At 36.0% G+C, this 1,326-nt stretch overlaps 1 protein-coding gene across 1 annotated transcript in view; it reads right to left on the reverse strand.

The window, feature by feature from the left end:
- Positions 1-970: 970 nt before the first annotated feature.
- Positions 971-1,326, reverse strand: part of loxl5a (lysyl oxidase-like 5a) — a 4,662-nt gene continuing 4,306 nt past the window's right edge. Inside the window, exons 6-7 of the mRNA XM_020613036.1 lie at positions 1,180-1,295; positions 971-1,091 (exon numbers count right to left, since the gene is read on the reverse strand). Of these exons, the coding sequence (XP_020468692.1) occupies positions 1,085-1,091; positions 1,180-1,295 (123 nt within the window). The 3' untranslated portion in view covers positions 971-1,084. The remainder of the gene's footprint in view (positions 1,092-1,179; positions 1,296-1,326) is intronic.

Below are 1,326 nucleotides of genomic sequence, written 5' to 3' on the forward strand. Positions count from 1 at the left end.
GAAAGAGAAGTATGTCTCTATAATGAATGAGTCCATACCATTAAAAACAAGACTATGAGGTATTTTGCTGGACAGCAAGCAGCAAAGTCAAAAAAAGCAAAAAGACTGAATTGTGGTAAGAATAGTTTTGTTGATTACTTATATATTTCCACTTACCATTCACAGTGTCACTAAGAAATCTGGTGTAAATAGAGTGAGACATTTCCAGACACCTTACAGGAGTTATTGCCAGGCGGATAAATATTTTCCCAGACGCCCATCTACTGTAACACAACGTGACAAGCATGCAACAACAAGAAGCTCATAGTGTGAAGCTATGTGTCTTTTGCTGCTATTTCAGAAACACGTAAATGAGCTAATTGGAATCATGTCACATATTTCTCTAAGGAGTGTTATTCTAAAAGCATTTAAGAAATGTGCCAGTCTAATGGCCCTTAGCTCAGTTTGTCTGGAGCAGACAGTGACATCATAATGTTAAATATTTGTTCACATTATCCTGTCAATAGTGATTACTGATAACCAGTGTGTGGAGAGAAAAGGTAACGCATCAAGTCTACTTGTGTTTCCAAAAGTTCAAACTAACTTTATTATAAAATAAAATATTAATTCAGGACACCTTTCAAACATTCAAACAAAACCCTCTCACTAGGTTGAAAAACAACATTGTCAGCCCACAGGTGAGCAGTGACGCTGTGCATCAGTAAGGGTTTGCTTGGATTTCATAAGACAAAATGCTATTACAGTCAATTTCAGGGAGAACATCACCACTGTTTTCTTCATAAATAGGCACCAATTCAGTCTCACAGTATAAATAAAAGTAGAGTAAGTAAAACATTCTTTTCTCAAAGCTTTATATCACTTAAAAATGCACTGAAATGGAACATTCTTACAAAAAAGATAACACCTAGACAATACTGTGGCTACAATACATGTTATAAATACCAAAAAAAAACCTGACATTTTTAATTTTAGAATAGTAGAAAAAGTTAAAGTGTAAATCAGCTGCATGGCAGGGTAGCAACCACACATAAGAAGGAGTTATTAAATATATATTTGTGTGGGAACATTTTTGTCTTCATCCAGGTCAGCTTCTGTCAAAACAAAGAGTGGCGATGAGATTTTATTTTTGTTTCTGATCTCAGCTGTAAGGAGCAAGAAGACTGTGAGTATTTTACTTACACAGTAATCCGGCAGTTTCTTGCCTGAATGTAGCTTCCTGTGTACTTGATGTCACACTGCACCTCATTGTTGGAAAAATCAGACTCCTGGACCAACTGAGAGGGGTTCACTGTCACCTGAGAAACAGAAGAAATACACATGAATTCT

The sequence above is a fragment of the Monopterus albus genome, unplaced genomic scaffold, assembly GCF_001952655.1.
Source record: "Monopterus albus unplaced genomic scaffold, M_albus_1.0 scaffold129.1, whole genome shotgun sequence".
Lineage (NCBI taxonomy): Eukaryota > Metazoa > Chordata > Actinopteri > Synbranchiformes > Synbranchidae > Monopterus > Monopterus albus.